The sequence below is a fragment of the Molossus molossus genome, unplaced genomic scaffold, assembly GCF_014108415.1.
Source record: "Molossus molossus isolate mMolMol1 unplaced genomic scaffold, mMolMol1.p scaffold_m16_p_20, whole genome shotgun sequence".
NCBI lineage: Eukaryota > Metazoa > Chordata > Mammalia > Chiroptera > Molossidae > Molossus > Molossus molossus.
This window is the reverse complement of record NW_023425356.1, coordinates 23684993-23699310: the sequence shown is the minus strand read 5'-3', so window position 1 is coordinate 23699310 and position 14318 is coordinate 23684993. Positions and strand designations below refer to the sequence as shown.

The following is a 14318-nucleotide window of genomic DNA, read 5'->3' as shown; positions in this document are numbered from 1 at the left end:
TTTTTACACCTAACAGTATTATCTTGGAGAGTTTCCATGTTACTTTGTATTCTTTGTATATAACTACAAAGTCCAGTGTTCCCGTGTAGCAGGTTTATCATGATTTTATTTAACCAGCCCCTATTGATAACTACTTGGATTGTTTCTAGACTTTTGCTATTATAAACAATGCTGCAATGAATAACATGTTTATGTACATTTAAAATGTTGAGAATATTGTCAAACTTTCCTTTATTGAGAATTATACCAGTTTATGCTTCCACCAATAATACAGAGTGGGGCAAAGTAGGTTTACAGTTGTGAGTACACAAAACAGAGTTTATTCTTGTATTATTACTTATTAATGAGTGTATTATTTCCATATGAACAACTGTAAATCTACTCTTGCTACACCCTATATAGAAGAATGGCTTTTCCCCTACACCATGACCAATGTGGTATTATTAACATTTTTATCTTTGCCATTTTAAAATGTGAAAAATGGCATGTCAGTGCAGTAAGAAGATTAGCTTACATTCAGATATTTATTATAATTTACCATATTAATAGATCATAGAAGAAAACCACATGTTCATCTCTAGAGATTCCAAAAAGGCATTTAGTAAAATTCAACATTTATGTAGATTTTCTTTAAAAATCTGTTAATAAACTAGGAATTATTGATTCCCTCCTTAACATAATAAAAATGCATGTTTGAAATCAAAAGCCAGCAGCTTACTTAATGTCGAACCTGGAACTGTTCCCTCTAAGGTCAGAAGGAGATGTGGATGCCAGTGTCATCATTATTTACTATTCTGCAATTACTAGCTGATGCAATTATTAGAGAAAATTAAGTATAAAGAGAGGAAAGGGGATGTAAAGTTTACATTGTGTAGAGATGATAGGATTGTGTCCTGACGGGAAATCGAACTGGTGACCTCTTGGTGCATGGGTTGATGCTCAGCCACTGAGCCACACCGGCCGGGCTGCATACCCCAGTTTATAACAGTTAACCTGGAGGGGCCAGAGGAGGCCCCTGGTCCTGTGTGACAGGATGCACTCAGCATGTGTTAGACCAGGGGGATGCTGCCCTTCATTTAGAACCGTCTCAGAGAGGAGAGGTGCACCGTCCCTCCAGCTGCTGGTTCACACCCTCCCCACTCCGTCTTTAACCTCACTCTTCGCGTGATAGGTTTAGTCCATTTTCTCTTTCTGTTCTGTAAAATCTATAAAGTCCTTTCTAGGACTTCAAATCAGTCGCTCATTCAGAACTTAAGAACCTACTGAGAACTAGAGTGAAGGCAGGAAGAGCGCCTGCCCCCGAGTGGACCGCAGGCACGGAATCGCGGCCAGTTGTGATGCAGGGAACGCAGGTGCTGTGGGGACACTGCACGCGTGACCAGTGTCTCCGGGGGTCGAGGAAGGCTGCGCAAGACGAAGGGAAATACTAACTTAGAAGCTGCATTTATTGAACATCTAATACAAAAACACACATTACTTTTTTCTTAATGTGAATCATGCTGAGTCCTCTTTTTTTTTCTTTCTCTCTACTCTTCTTGGCAACCTTCACTAATTATATGACTTTTAATATCAGAATGCTGGAGACCTTCTCAGAGCTCCAGACTCCTCTGTCCAGCTGCTTACTTACCACTTCCTGGATGGACATCTCTAATAGGACATGTCAGAAACAGAACTCTTGATTTTTGGTCCCTTAACCTCTTCTGCCCTGGGTCTTTCCTATCTCAGTAAATGACACCACTGTCCACCCTTAAATTCTGTTTATTATATTTGCAATTTCTACCCCAAAAGCCTCCCCTCTCTCCACCTCCTCTGTTACCCTCTAGGCTAAGCCAGTGTGTTCTCTCACATACCCATGGCAGTAGTCACCTGATCGCCCCACTTTATTTATTCATTCAACAAATACTTACCGAGCACATTTTATTTGTTAGTACAGGAGCCAGATAGTAATCAGTCACATAAAGAAATGTAAGAGCTCATGTGTGACATGTATTACAGAAGGCTCGCGTTGCATGATGCAGTGAGAATCTCCATGGCATGACTTGACTCCGCACGGAGAGGGGGGAGGGCTTCCCCGAGGTCTGAGGAAGATGAAGAGAGGGAGGTGGAGGGTTCTGGCTAAGGAGATGGTCACCTCCGGTGCTGTGGAGGAGAGCAGGCTGCTCGGGCTGCAGAAGGCCGTGTGGGTGGCACCAGGTGAGACCGGAGGGGTGGGGAGGCCCACAGGACCGTGGAAGCCCGTTATGTTTTTACCCGACAAGCAACGGAAAGCCAGAGAGGTTTGCAGGGAGGGACTGCCACTTGCCTCCACCCCCACTTTTGCTCTCTTCCCAGCATTTCTCCTACTATATTTTTGTACTAAATTTTCTTTCCTACTCTGAGAAAACCATTTCAGACCTTTGCCTCTCTCTTCAGATGTCCACCAAACTCCCTCTTTCTCACTCTACCCTGGTGACCTTCATTCACACTTAATTGAGAAAATAGCAATAATCACATGCCAGATACTTGACCTTGCCATCAGCAGATGCACCTCCCAGCCTGCCCTGTCCTCTGCGTCGCGTGCAGGAGGCCCCTCCCTCGCCCTGTACCTGGGCCCCCTCTCATCACCAGGCACTCCCTCTGTTGGGTCATTGCTGTCCTCCTGTAGACATGCCCATGCCCTCTTAGGGACCTTTTCTTGACCCCAGCATCTCTCTGCTGTCCTCACAGCCAAACCTTTCAAAAGAATTTATAGTCTTTGTCTTCACTTCCCTAATTCATTCCAGTGGAGCTTTTGTCTCCAGAATTCCACTGAAGAGGCTAACCACCAGCCATACGTGTTACTGAGTGTTTGAAATATGACTAGCGTGACTGAGGCACTGAATTATTCGTTGTATTGAATTTTAATTAAAATTAATAGCCTCTTGTGGCTAGTGGCCACTATATTGGACAGTGCAGCTCTAAAGGGTTCTAATTACATAGTCCACAAATTTTATCATAGATACATATATGATATATGTTCAAACACATGGAACAGTCATGAAATTCTCCAGGATCCATCTGTCAGACCCTACATGGTTAGCCCCACCCCCTCTCCAGTGTCTTTCAGTCCACTGTCCCTGTCCTTCACTGAACTTCAGCCCACTGCCCTGCACCCACCTGCCGGCATCAGCAAAATAAGGAGTGACAGAGGCATTCAGCGCTTAGGGTAAGCAAGGAGTAGCGACAGCTCCTTGTGGTTGCACGAGATCGATTCCTGTTACCACCTGCAGCTGGATGAGCCAAAGCAGGGTCCCCAACCAGAAGATTAGGATTGCCCCACTGGTGTGGCTCAGTGGATTGAGCATGGTCCCGTGCACTGAGAGGTCCCAGTTCGACTCCTAGTCGGGGCACATGCCTGTGCTGTGGGCTCGATCCCCACTAGGCAGTGTGCAGGAGGAAGCCAGTCGATGTTTCTCTCATCCGATGTTTCTCTCATCCGATGTTTCTCTCACATCAATGTTTCTCTCTCTCTGTCCCTTCCTCCCTCTGTCTAAAAAAATCAATAAAAAATATATTTAAAAAAAAATTAGAATCTGGTTGAAAGCTAGGATTCTTGAACCCTGATCTGGGAGATGCCCCGACCGTTTTGCTCCATCCTGCTCTTCCCTGTGTGTGTGTGAGATCCCCACCAGGAAGGGAGGGGCCCCCAGGCCCCCTGCAGTGCTGCCCACTCCCTGCTCTACTCAAGCCCCTTACAGTCAGCAGAGCTCACGTGCCCAAGTTACTCCCCAGTCCCCCATAGCCCTCCCAAGGTTTCCAGGAATCAAAAAATAACTCCTCATAGAAGTTTGGTTCTCTGGTCTAAGGCAGACCTTGACTTTCTGACGTCTCCAGGTTAAGTCCTCTTGAACTAATAAGGAAATGGTATCAGGTACTGAAAAAAATCAAGGCATTGTCTGGCCAATGTAGCTCAGTGGTTGAGCATCAACCCATGCACCAAGAGGTCACCTGTTCGATTCCCTGTAAGACACATGCCCAGGTTGTGGGCCCAGTCCCCAGTGGGGCCATGCAGGAGGCCACCAGTCGATGTTCTCTCTTATCAATGTTTCTCTCTCTCTCTCCCTCTCTCTCTAAAGTCAATACAGAAAAAATTTTTTTAAACAAATGTGTTTACATTTTAAATTAGTCCATTTAAAGAAAGATGTTACATAAGTAATAGTCCAGGTGATATCTGAGTCTAGCAAAACTCACGCCGTGGTCCGAGCACATCCGAGTCTGGGCATGCTACCCCAGGAGAGCTGTGAGAGCGACGGCTTATGCTGGCAGGACGGGCTGCTTCGCAGCAAAACTTGCCCTTTTCTGCAACTGCCACCAAGCTCAGGTGCTTGTCTTCATCCCCTGCTTTTCATCCCAAAGGTTTGTTTATCAAGCAAAAGTTGGGGGTCGCTGGTTCCCAGCCGTCTGCGCGCACAGCAAGAAGCAAGGCAAACAGGAGGCAGCGGACGCCGCTCTCCGCGTCCTGATTGGGGAGAACGAGAAGGCAGAGCGCATGGGTTTCACAGAGGTAACCCCAGTGACAGGGGCCAGTCTCAGAAGAACTATGCTCCTCCTCTCAAGGTCCCCAGAAGCACAGCCAAAGACAGTTAAGACGTCTACTTTTGTGCTATCTTTTTTTGGGGTCCAGCTAGCTCCTTTCTGGGTGGAGTTAGCTTTTAAGTTGCTATCATGTGAATTATTCCTGGGCTTTAATATTAGCCTCATAGAACATGGAACGGGGACACTAGGAGTGAGGGGAGAGGACAGTTCACAGCCGCGTGAACGCAGTCTCCCCGCCCACTCGGCACGGTGCCGCAGCCCAGCGCTGTGGCCCTGACACGGCCGCCTGTCCCGCAGCTCCCTCTCACCGGCAGCACCTTCCACGACCAGATAGCCATGCTGAGCCACCGGTGCTTCAACGCGCTCACCAACAGCTTCCAGCCCTCCTTGCTTGGCCGCAAGATCCTGGCTGCCATCATCATGAAGAAAGACTCTGATGACCTGGGGGTCGTGGTCAGCTTGGGGACAGGTCAGTGAGGTTCTGAGGCATGCTCCCCCACTCTTCCCCCACCACAGTGCCGGGAAGCATGTCCTTATCATTCTCTTCTGGAATTCCATGCGGGCGAGTTGAAGGTGGGGAAAAAAGATGCTGCTTGTATTTCAATCTAGCTAGTGAATTCAGAGTGGGGAGTGAAGTCTCATTTGCTAGGGAGGAGAGGAGGGAGTCAGGATCTGACCAACTGAGGCCATTTCTGCCTTCAAGCCTTAAGAACAAACAGCCTCGCCCTGGCCGGTTGCTCAGCGGTTAGCGTGTCAGCCTGAGGTTCAGAGAGACCTGGGTTCGGTTCCCGCTAAGGGCATGTACCTCGGTTGCAGTTTGTCCCCGGCCCTGGTTGGGTCGTGCGGGTGGCAACCACTCGATGTGTCCCTTTCACGTTAATGTTTCTGTCTCTCTCTCTCCCTCCCACTCTATCTGAACAAAATATGGAAAAATGTCTTCGGGTGAGGATTAAAAAAAAGAAAAGAACAAACAGCCTCTACCCTCTTCATCGTCACTTTCCTCTGGAAATTTCACATCGACTTTCGATGCCCTCCTAGGGAACCGCTGTGTGAAAGGAGACTCTCTGAGCCTAAAGGGAGAGACGGTCAATGACTGCCACGCGGAGATCATCTCCCGCAGGGGCTTCATCAGGTGAGCGGGGTCTGCGGGGGACAGCCGCCTCCACCCCACCAACCCCACCCGGCCCCCACCAGACTGCGGCTTGCTCACCGCAGCGTCAGCCGTTTAACCTCCGTGACCCAGGCTGCACCCACTTCTCAGCCTGCTGTTCGCTGCTCTCCCTTCTCTGCTAACTGCTTCGTGCCTTTTTAAAAAGCACAAATGACCTCTTGGTCCTCAGGGCTTTAGGGATGAGGAAGCCTTCCATCTGCCTTTGAGGATCCTTTTTTTTTTTTTTTCTTTATTGATTTTAGAGAGGAAGAGAGAGATCGAAACATCGATGAGAGAGAATATCGATTGGTTGCCTCCTGCACGCCCCCCACTGGGGATCGGGTCCACAACCTGGGCATGTGCCCTGACTGGGAATTCAGTTGGCGACCTCTTGGTGCAGGGTCGACGCTCACCCACTGAGCCACACCAGCCAGGCTGCCTTTGAGGATCTTTAAACAAGCCCCCTGGCCTGCCAGCTTTCTCTTCCAGTTCCTTACCTTAAACTGATGGAGAGACCCAGGGTGAAGCCACAGCCTCCTGTAGTCCCCGAATCCGTTTACCCTGCCCTAGAACTCCTGTAGCTGCCAGAGCAGGGAGCTCTTGGCAGAAATGAAATGGGCCCGAAAGGCTGACTTGGCTTGAAGAAATGCCGAGGCCCCCCATGGAGTTTCCCAGCGCCTCTCACCTGAGAAACCAGGAAAGGTCTGCAACATCAAGGCTTTTCCTTACCTGAGGTCCAATTGCAGAAGCCGCTGCTCTTCCCGGAATCAAAGCTGTCGTCTTAACCAGACTTTCGTCTTGTAGATTTCTCTACAGTGAGTTAATGAAGTACAACCCCCAGACTGCAAAGGATAGTATATTTGAGCCTGCTAAGGGAGGAGAAAAGCTCCAAATAAAGAAGACTGTGTCTTTCCACCTTTACATCAGGTCTGTACGGCCTCAGTTGCCACCTCGCTGGCCCTGCCAGGCTTCCCGGGCGGGTGTCTAATTGCTCTCCTAGTCCATAAATGAGCTTATTCGATGGGCCCCACTCAGCTCTGTACGCACCTGGCACGAGGCGACTCCCACGTACTCCTCTGCCCACCCCATGACAGGCTTGAAAGAAGTCCCTTGTTTTCCCCACATGGGACAGTGCCTGGGTCCAGGGAATGGGAGAGAAACATCTGCACAGGCGAGTTTAACAGCTGCCCCTGTTCTGCAGCACGGCCCCGTGTGGGGACGGGGCTCTCTTTGACAAGTCCTGCAGCGACCGTGCAGTGGAGAGCACAGACTCCCGCCACTACCCTGTGTTTGAGAATCCCAAACAAGGCAAGCTCCGCACCAAAGTAGAAAACGGTGAGTGACCCGGCCTCCCTCCCCCACAGGGCCAGGTTCCTCACAGGGACAAGGCACAGCTGCCAGGGTTTGCCGTTAGTTGCTGGGGTACAGGGGTCTTGTTTACAGGGAGAGGGAAAGTCTGGGTAGGGGAAATGTCTCTAGGAAGATCAAGATCGAATAGGAGGCAGAGGTAACCATCTAGAGCCCAGAGGCGAGAGCCTGGCTGGAAACAACAATGTGGGAGCCATCCTCCTATAGGTAATCCTTATAGCCATGGGAGTGGGCAGGGTCGCCTCGGGGAGGGTGGAGAAAATTAAGTGGTACAGAACCCAGCCCTGCGGAAGAGGCAGGAGGATGCCAAATGCCCTGTCCCTGTCGTCGGCTGCTGGTCCCACACGGTGTCTGCCAGCTCCCACCTCTGCTGGCCTCTGATGTCCTCACTGTCTCCCCACGACCACTCCTGTTCCCTCAGACACGACTCAGATCGTGTCACTTCCCAGCTCCAAACCCTCAGGTGGGAACCAGAGCTGCTCTTAGGTCGTTCTCGCCAAGAGCCTGGAGAACCGATGTCCACACACAACGTGCACAGAATTCACAGCGGCATTATGTGTTAGCGAAAAGTGGGACCAACCCAAATGCCCATCACCTGATAAATGGATAAACAAAAGGAGATAGATCCACATGATGGAATATTATTTGGCCATGAAAAGAAATGAAGTCCCGGTACATGCTACAACATGGGTGGGCCTTGAAAACGTATATAAATAAAAGAAACCAGTCATAAAAGATTACGTATGATACGATTCCATTATATGAAATGTCCAGAATAGGTAAATCTGTATAAATAGGAAGTAAAGTAATGGCTGCCTGGGGGCGGGAGGGTTGGGTGGGAAGGGGCAGGACTGCCAGGGTGGGAAGTTTCCTTTGAGGAGATGAAAGGCTTTCGAGTGGATCGGGATGACGTTCGCACAACTGTGGATACACTTTAAAAGTCATTGGGTTGTATGCTTTAAGTGGGCGAGTTCTCTCGGTAAAGCTGTTATTCAGAAAAAGGAAGAGCCGCCGCCCTGTGATGGTTTTCCGACACACCACAGAAAAGCCAAGCTCACATGCTTCATCGGCTCCCCGGACAGCCGGCCTGTCGCTGCGCCAGGGCCTCTGCTTCCACTGTTCTGTGTGAAATGCTCTTACAGCTGTTCCCTCTCCTTCCTGCCTCAGCTGCCCTGGCGGTTCTGTCTCAGAGGTTCCCTTCAGAGCCCTGTTACCACTGAGAACCCTTCGTGTGTGTTGCTTGATTGGTGCCCGTCCCGTTCCCCTTCTAGCCTCGCGCCTTCATAAATGTTCTAGGAGGATAAGGATCGTATTTGGTTTTGCTCCCCATGATTTCCCAGCACAAGCGTAGTGCCCAGCACATAGTAGATGGTGTGAAATACACGAAGAACAAGAGTGAGTAGCCAGTGGCCCAAGTCTGAGGTACAAACACCATGCCAGGGAGTGCTTGGCCCAGGGTGGGTCTGATGTGAGTCTCTCACACAGGGGAAGGCACAATCCCGGTGGAGTCCAGTGACATTGTGCCCACGTGGGATGGCATTCGGCTCGGGGAGAGACTCCGTACCATGTCCTGTAGTGACAAAATCCTACGCTGGAATGTGCTCGGCCTGCAAGGAGCGCTGTTGACCCACTTCCTGCAGCCCGTGTACCTCAAATCCGTCACGCTGGGTAAGGGACCTGTCTTGGGAGCCGAACCAGTCTGTCATTCTAGTGCCCAAATCTCAGCAAACTGCATGCTTCGTTGCCAGGTGTGAGCATGATGTCTCCACCTCGCAAAGAGTGTTTGGTTCAGTCAGTAATTGACTCTGAGCATCCAGTCTGTCATGACGGGAAGACGGTTTAGGCAGCAAGCCCAAGTAAAGGGCACGCCAGGCAGGTCTCCTCAAGATGAGTTAACGAAACACAGCAGCTTCAAACTGCAGTGTCTGCGTTTCCCCATCTCCACGGCCCTTCGCCTTATCTGGAACCTTAGACATTCTGCCTAAATGTTTGATGATCCCGTGTACATCCTAGGTAGCCGCAGTCAGAATGTTTCCTAATAAGGGAGCTGCTTCTCTGTCTTGAAAACTGTTTTGTATCCTGAGACATCCCTTCCCACCCACATGCCTCTGCCTCTTAACAGCATTTGGTGCAAACACAGGTGTGTACTTTTTTTTTTTCATACTCAGGTTACCTTTTCAGCCAAGGGCATCTGACTCGTGCCATTTGCTGCCGTGTGACAAGAGATGGGAGTGCATTTGAGGATGGACTACGACATCCCTTTATTGTCAACCACCCCAAGGTGCTATAACCCACCCATGTTTCCCTTGACATTTTTCTCCCTTTCAAGCAATCTGTTCACAGAGCAGAAAAGTACAGTGTGGTCAAGGGGAGCCTTAGTTGGGTCCCAAGAACTTACCCTTTTCTCCTTTTGGATGCCAACATCTTTTCTCCTTTTAGTCTGGAATTAATCTCGATGGAAGTGGGGTTGGTATGCCTAGTCTCCGCCAGACAGAACCCTGCCTGTGGGGGAGGTCACGAGCCCTCGCTTCCCTTTCCCTGTGACAGTCGAGTCCCTGCTTCAGAACCTTTTACCTGAGAAGTTTCCATTGTCTCCTGGTGCTCCTGGGACTCCTAGGTTGGCCGAGTCAGCGTATATGATTCCAAAAGGCAGTCCGGGAAGACGAAGGAGACGAGCGTCAACTGGTGTTTGGCCGACGGCTATGACCTGGAGATCCTGGATGGGACCAGGGGCACCGTGGACGGGTAAGGGGGAGACAGCAAGGACTCACCGACATCATGTTTGCCCATCTCCAGAACCTAAGGGCTACCCCCCTGCTGGTGTCCTCACCAGGGGCTCCCACCTTCTCTGGTCCTGGGTGAGTAATGAGTTCTTTTGTTTCTCCAGGCCACGGAATGAATTGTCCAGGGTCTCCAAAAAGAACATTTTTCTTCTGTTTAAGAAGCTGTGTTCCTTCCGGTACCGCAGGGATCTACTTAAACTCTCCTATGGTGAGGCCAAGAAAGCTGCCCGCGACTACGAGATAGCCAAGAACTACTTCAAAAAAAGCCTGAAAGACATGGGCTATGGGAACTGGATAAGCAAACCTCAGGAGGAAAAGAATTTTTACCTCTGCCCAGTATAGTGTGATCCAGTGGCTGGGGGTTGGGGTGTTTTACACTGGGGTGAGAGAGGGGTAGTCATAGCATTCCTCCGGTCCCGGGCTCTTTTTTCCCTTTTCTTTTCTTCTCTCTTCTTTTTAACGGAACCACAGTTGGTGACACTGAGACCTTGGGGTTCCTGTTTATCCTGCTCTCTGGGAATACCCGACCTCACCAGGCCCCTTCTCTCTTCTCAAGCAAAGAGGTCGAGACAGGGGAGTGGAGGGTTCTGCTCTCCACCAGTGCGGAGCCGCACCTGCACACCCGCCGTCCATCTCGAGATCTCTCTGCTCGGGGTGTCCGTTCCCTTCCCCTGTCGGCCACTCTGGCCTCCTGTGGTCGTGATTAGGTTCTAATCAACTCTGTGAATCATGTCAGGGACCGATGAAGATTTCATGTGTGGATTCTGCAAGCCCTTCTGCTTACCCTCTGCCCCTTCTGAGAGTCCTTCCTATAATCAAGTTTCTCATTTTCCTCCAAGAGGGTAAAGAGGTGAACGTAGAGAATTTGGAGAGAGACTTATAAGAGCAGGAGTTTGAAATGCAGTCAGTTGATGACTGGCGCCCAGTGTGATTGGAATCTGCAGATAGTGCTCAGTGATCTCAGATCTTGCACTTCAGCCAACTCAGGAGGAGCCAAGAGGCCCGGAAAGCTGCCTCCCTTCCCCAAGTGGCAGGGAAGGAGACAACCAGCCAGACACGGAGGGAATTGCAGCTGTGGTGCCCCCTGCAGGGGTGACGCGAGCCGTTCCTGGGGAGCACAGACATGCCCTGGACGGTGGCCAGCTCCCAGCTGCCCCCTCCTGACGCAGTCCTAGGAATGTGTCCTCCCAGTAGGGGTTAGGGCCTGGAGGGTGAAACGCCTCTGCTTAGATAAACAGGACTTAGCAGGAATCAGGCAAAAAGTGATGTTGGGTCAGATCACTGTTCTACCGGCATGTTTCTGACAGTTGATCAAGACATGGGTAAATTAGGAGTATTTGAAAGAATGCCATAAATGTTGAGTCTTAAATGCTCCAGATAACCTGTAATTGCCCAGATTTAAATTCAGACATAATTTTTCATTTACCCAAGTGCTTCTGCTTTGTCAGGTGACTTCTGAAGGTCATTCTTGGGTGGGTCACAGACCTGAGCTCTGCCTGCCTGTATGGAATCCACAGGGCTGATGTATGACAGCAGTTATAGGTGAAAGGGCAGGTTGTCCTCAAAGTCTATGAGGTGGAGCCCTTGGTCTGCACCTCAAGCTCACGAAGCTCGCGGTGAGAGCCATCAGCCTCTCTGAGGAGTCTGGCTCTGGGCCAACATCAGGCAGCCATGCTCCAGAGAAGCACAGAGGCCCCGCCACCCTGAGACCGGAGCTGGCCTCTCTAGAGAATCCCTCTATCTTGATCTGTTAACACGCTGAGCCGGCACCTCAAATGATTCCCCGCCTCTCCCAGCCTCGCACACAACTGACCCGTAAACTCTCATCTGTCCCACCTCTTCAACAATAGATACCCACAGTCACACTTTTATTCTTGTGGCTACTATTCCCCAAAATTGGCCAAATGAGAAAACCGAAGTTTTATTAATACACCAAGGATGTCGGCGGAACACCAGTGTCCCAAGGAGCTGCTGGGAAACCGCGCTGTCTTCCAGAGGGAGGTGCGTGCCTCACCCCGCCCTGTGAACCTCGGAGGCGGCTGACCTCCTGGTCCTTCAGGCTGGAGGTGTCATCCCTGGTTCCTCAGGACATCAGCCCCTCTGGTTCATCGCGGGCGCTGGAACCTCCTGCAGAGCTCAGACTTAGCGCTCGAACCAGGAGGACGGGGCTCTCAAAAGACCAGAGCCCCTGCTCACCCCAATCTTGTCTAGCAACCTGGTAGTGTTTGGTTTCTGCTGTAGGAAGAGGGCAAGGCACCCCTGAACCCCGCGTCTGCTGGAAACGAGCCTGTGTCAGGCCCTGTACGGCCGCACCCCCCATACCCCTGGGAGTCACACAGGACAGAGGAGGCAGAGCCCCCGCCTAGAGTATTCTCTTCACTTTCTTGTCCGATCTTTGTTTTTAATAAGCAGGACCCCCCCCCCTTTTTTTAAACAATCTTTGTAGTTGATTTGTCTGAACTGTGGCTATTGTGCATTCTTTGAATAATCACTTGTAAAAATTGTCGCCGCTTGAAGCTATTTCCTTTACTCACTTTGAAGGGACTGTGTTGGTTTTGGGGTCTTGGCAGTGACTCCAAGAGCAGAGTGAGGAAGAGCCCAAGCACGGACTTGGTGCCATGATGGCTGCAGTCAGTCTTTGATTCCGCTTTTATGTGTCGCTTGGTAACAGTGACTAACCTTATACATTCCTCCTAAATAAAAAAAGAAAGAAAGAGAGAGAATCTGAATTGGTAGAAAGCTTCAAGTCTTGGTTCTTGGTGGGGGAGAAGTGGGGACAGTTTCCGGCAGCAGCACCAGCTGCATCTGACACCTGGGGACAGGCCACCCCACCTGCAGAAAGGCGCCATTTCAATGCGCCTGCCCGGGAGGTGAGCTTGCGTCGGGCAGAGAGGTACATCAGGTACCCCCATCAGAGCTCGGCCTTAAATGTCTCGTTCCTAGGACTTGATAGGCAAGATTGCAAGGCCCAGGGTAGGAAAAGATTCCATGAGACAGTACCAGAGGACGCACAGAATTCCACCTCTCCTTGAGAGTGGTTTTACAGCTCCCTCCGCTCAACATCCCCCCCCCCCCCCAGGTGCTTTGCCTGCAGGGACGTGCATGTTTGGAGTCAAGTCGCCGACTGAATAGGACTGGCTCAGCTGCAGTCTCAGGAGACAGGACATTTGCTTTTTACTTTCTAGATGGCATCCAGAATATTTCTTCGTCTTGAATTTCAAAGAGAACGCACCACTTTGCACGTTGTAATTTAGTCCAGAATTTCTATAAAATTCATCCTTGACCTTTTAAAAATTATATACCAGAGGACACAAGGGCAAGGCTGTAAATCACAACGAAGCTGCCTTCCTCACCCATTGTGCAGACGCAAGAGCTGGGCCAGGAGGGCCGGTGACATGCCTGGGGCACGCTAAGGGCCAGAAGAACTGAGTCATTCAGCCTGTTGAAATGGTGCTGCTGGGTGAGCTGGACAGTTTTAAAGACAGGAAAGGACGGTGTGTCTGTTGCCATGATGTACCGGGAACCTGGAGCGCCTCTGTCCTGTCTGCAGGCAGCTCCTGTTCCACCGGGAGGGAGACGTACCCAGGTCTTTGAGGAAGTGGGTAGTTTCTTTCATGACTAAGGCTGGTGCCAGATGTGTCTGCAGAGGGAACAGGCTGTCCTCCCCCCCACCCCTGACGGGGCCAGGGGTACACTGCGTGCAGGACCACAGGAGTGTCTTCGTTGCTGTTCACCCTGCGTTTCACCTAGGAGGCCCACAACTGAATGCCATTCCCTGGATTTGGGCCCGTTTCACACCAGTGTCTGGGAGAAGCTCGCCTCCGCGCAGGCCACAGCTTCGGCTTCCCAGAGCTGAGCTGTGAGGGGCCCGCCACCCCTGCCTCCAGGAGATGGGTCCTCCCCGGAGTTGTTTCTGGGCTCTGTCTACTGCAGGCCCAGCCATTTGGTCATTTCATTTCCATCTAATGAAGGGACTTGTAACACATCACAATAATTGAACTGTTACCACTGACCTTTTCTCTTCAGGTTCTTCTAATGTCTTCGATGTCTAGTTTTCCCAGCATTCTGTGTTTCCCATATTTGCCAACCCGGCCCATGAGGGTCCTCCCCACCCCCCAGTATGAGACAAGACATATTTGGAAACAACTTGTCTTTACAAGCGTCTTGAGTTCCTAATGAGTCTGGCCTGGAGTGGGCTAGACCAGTGCAAATAGTCCAGGAACACAGACAAGGGAGGCCAACCAGGCCAGTGTAGGGGAGATGGACCCCAAGGGTGGATGAGTGAGGTGCCCTAACGGTCCCTAGACCTGCAGTCCCTTAGGGCCCATGTGGCTGTCACACTGACCTCTTGGACCTGTTGGGATGAATGATGGGGGGAAAGGAGGGACATCTATAATACTTCCAACAATAAAGATAAATATTTTTTAAAAGTTAAAAATAAAAAGGTGGCTGCTTGTCCTCTG

At 50.6% G+C, this 14318-nt stretch overlaps 1 protein-coding gene across 3 annotated transcripts in view; it reads left to right on the top strand.

Annotated features, from left to right (window-relative positions):
* Positions 1 to 14255, top strand: part of ADAR (adenosine deaminase RNA specific) — a 28140-nt gene extending 13885 nt beyond the window's left edge. For 2 of the 3 annotated variants that reach the window (XM_036272093.1, XM_036272091.1), the window contains exons 7-15: positions 4375 to 4600; positions 4852 to 5023; positions 5593 to 5686; positions 6509 to 6631; positions 6906 to 7039; positions 8558 to 8740; positions 9241 to 9353; positions 9690 to 9817; positions 9960 to 14255. In XM_036272093.1, the coding sequence (XP_036127986.1) occupies positions 4375 to 4600; positions 4852 to 5023; positions 5593 to 5686; positions 6509 to 6631; positions 6906 to 7039; positions 8558 to 8740; positions 9241 to 9353; positions 9690 to 9817; positions 9960 to 10197 (1411 nt within the window). In that variant the 3' untranslated portion in view covers positions 10198 to 14255. The remainder of the gene's footprint in view (positions 1 to 4374; positions 4601 to 4851; positions 5024 to 5592; positions 5687 to 6508; positions 6632 to 6905; positions 7040 to 8557; positions 8741 to 9240; positions 9354 to 9689; positions 9818 to 9959) is intronic. The other variant, XM_036272094.1, reaches the window with a different exon arrangement.
* The last annotated feature ends 63 nt before the right edge of the window (positions 14256 to 14318 follow it).